The 1,616-nt window shown below is 53.8% G+C and overlaps 1 protein-coding gene across 1 annotated transcript in view; it reads left to right on the forward strand.

Moving 5' to 3' along the window:
• The window catches only part of kcnj16a (potassium inwardly rectifying channel subfamily J member 16a), an 8,061-nt gene extending 6,445 nt beyond the window's left edge, over positions 1-1,616 (forward strand). The window contains exon 2 of the mRNA XM_080789913.1: positions 1-1,616. This exon is cut by the window's left edge and continues 34 nt beyond it. Coding sequence (XP_080646039.1) covers positions 1-1,304 — 1,304 coding nt within the window. The 3' untranslated portion in view covers positions 1,305-1,616.

Here is a 1,616-nt window from a genome sequence, read left to right on the forward strand (position 1 = left end):
CCGTGAGCCCCTCTGACAATAACACCGCCGTGACCGTGACCACCGAGAATGGCTATCAACACAAGAAGTACCGCTACGTGCGCAAAGAAGGCAGCTGCAACGTCATATTCCGTCACGTGCCAGAGGAGTGGCTCCTCTACGTGACAGACATTTTCACAACCCTGGTGGAGATCAGGTGGAGGGTGATGTTCCTGCTCTTTGCCCTCTCCTACATCTTGTCTTGGCTCTTTTTTGGCATCCTCTACTTTGTCATCGCTCTGGCCCACGGCGACATGAAGGAGCGCACGGAAGAGCCGTGCATGTACGAGGTGCGCAGCTTCACCGCCGCGTTCCTCTTCTCGATCGAAACCCAGGCCACCATCGGCTACGGCTTCAGGGGGATGTCGGAGAACTGCATGGAGGCCATCGTCCTCATAACCATACATGACGTCATCAGCTGTTTCATCGACACCTTTGTCATCGGAATCGCCGTCGCCAAAATGGCCTCGGCCAGGAAGAGGGCGCAGACGGTGTGCTTCAGCCACCACGCAGTCATCAACTTGCGAGACGGCTGCCTGTGCCTCTCCTGGCGCGTGGGAGACTTACGCAGCCACCACATGGTCGAAGGCAAGGTGGAAGCTCAGATCGTCCGCACCACCATGCACACCACGGGGAAGGTAGACGTGACCTACAAGGACCTCCACATCCAGCAGAGCGAGATCGTCCTGGTCACGCCCATCACAGTGGTCCACAGGATGGAGTCCAAGAGCCCGCTGCACAGGATGAGCCTGGAGGACCTGCGGAAAGACGACTTTGAGCTGGTGGTGTCGTTCACCTACACGGACGACTCCACGGGCATCCTGCATCAGACCCGCACCTCCTACACTCCGGCCGAGATCCTGTGGGGCCAGCTGTTCCAGGAGATGATCCGGGTTAACAGGAGGCACTACAAGGTGGACTACGCCTTGTTTCATGACACTGCCAGGGTCCTGGCACCGGAGGTCAGTTGCGAGGAGTGGGAGCGCAGGAAGCGACACTCTCCGCGGCATTCCCCGAGGCTTTCTCCCCGGTCCTCGCCTCGGTCCTCCCCGCGGTCTTCGCGGCGGGGAGGCTCAATCAAACAGCAAAATCAAACAGCTAAATCACAGCTAAATCACCAGGAGCAATATTTGAAACCCCCGCCGGTGGTGACTGTGGAGCTGGTGAAGGACAACACCCCTGAAGTGGAGGTGGCCGTGGCCCATGTGGCCATTTCAACAGCCCAAGGTGACCACTGTCATCAACAGGACACTTTGAGTCCTCCGAACAACCCAAGCACTACATAAGTTAAATTGGGAGAGCCATGATCTTTTTTTTGATGGCTATTCCAAAACACCATAGGCTCATGGACAGGTCTCTGTGGAGTAGGGGAAACTTAGGTAGCGATCACTTTTGACTTTTATAAACAGTGCCATGGACAACACCACAAAATACCACCATCCAATTATTGTATAAATATAATTCACTGAATATTTCATTTGTAAGTTGGCTGAAAGCAATAATCAGTTGCATATTTGTTGATGTGTTCTGATGTGTAAAAAAGCATAGAAGCAAATAAAATGATAATAGTGTCCCAACAACACCACAATGTCGGGAAT

The sequence above is a fragment of the Protomyctophum bolini genome (genome assembly GCF_963924005.1).
Source record: "Protomyctophum bolini genome assembly, chromosome: 18".
NCBI lineage: Eukaryota > Metazoa > Chordata > Actinopteri > Myctophiformes > Myctophidae > Protomyctophum > Protomyctophum bolini.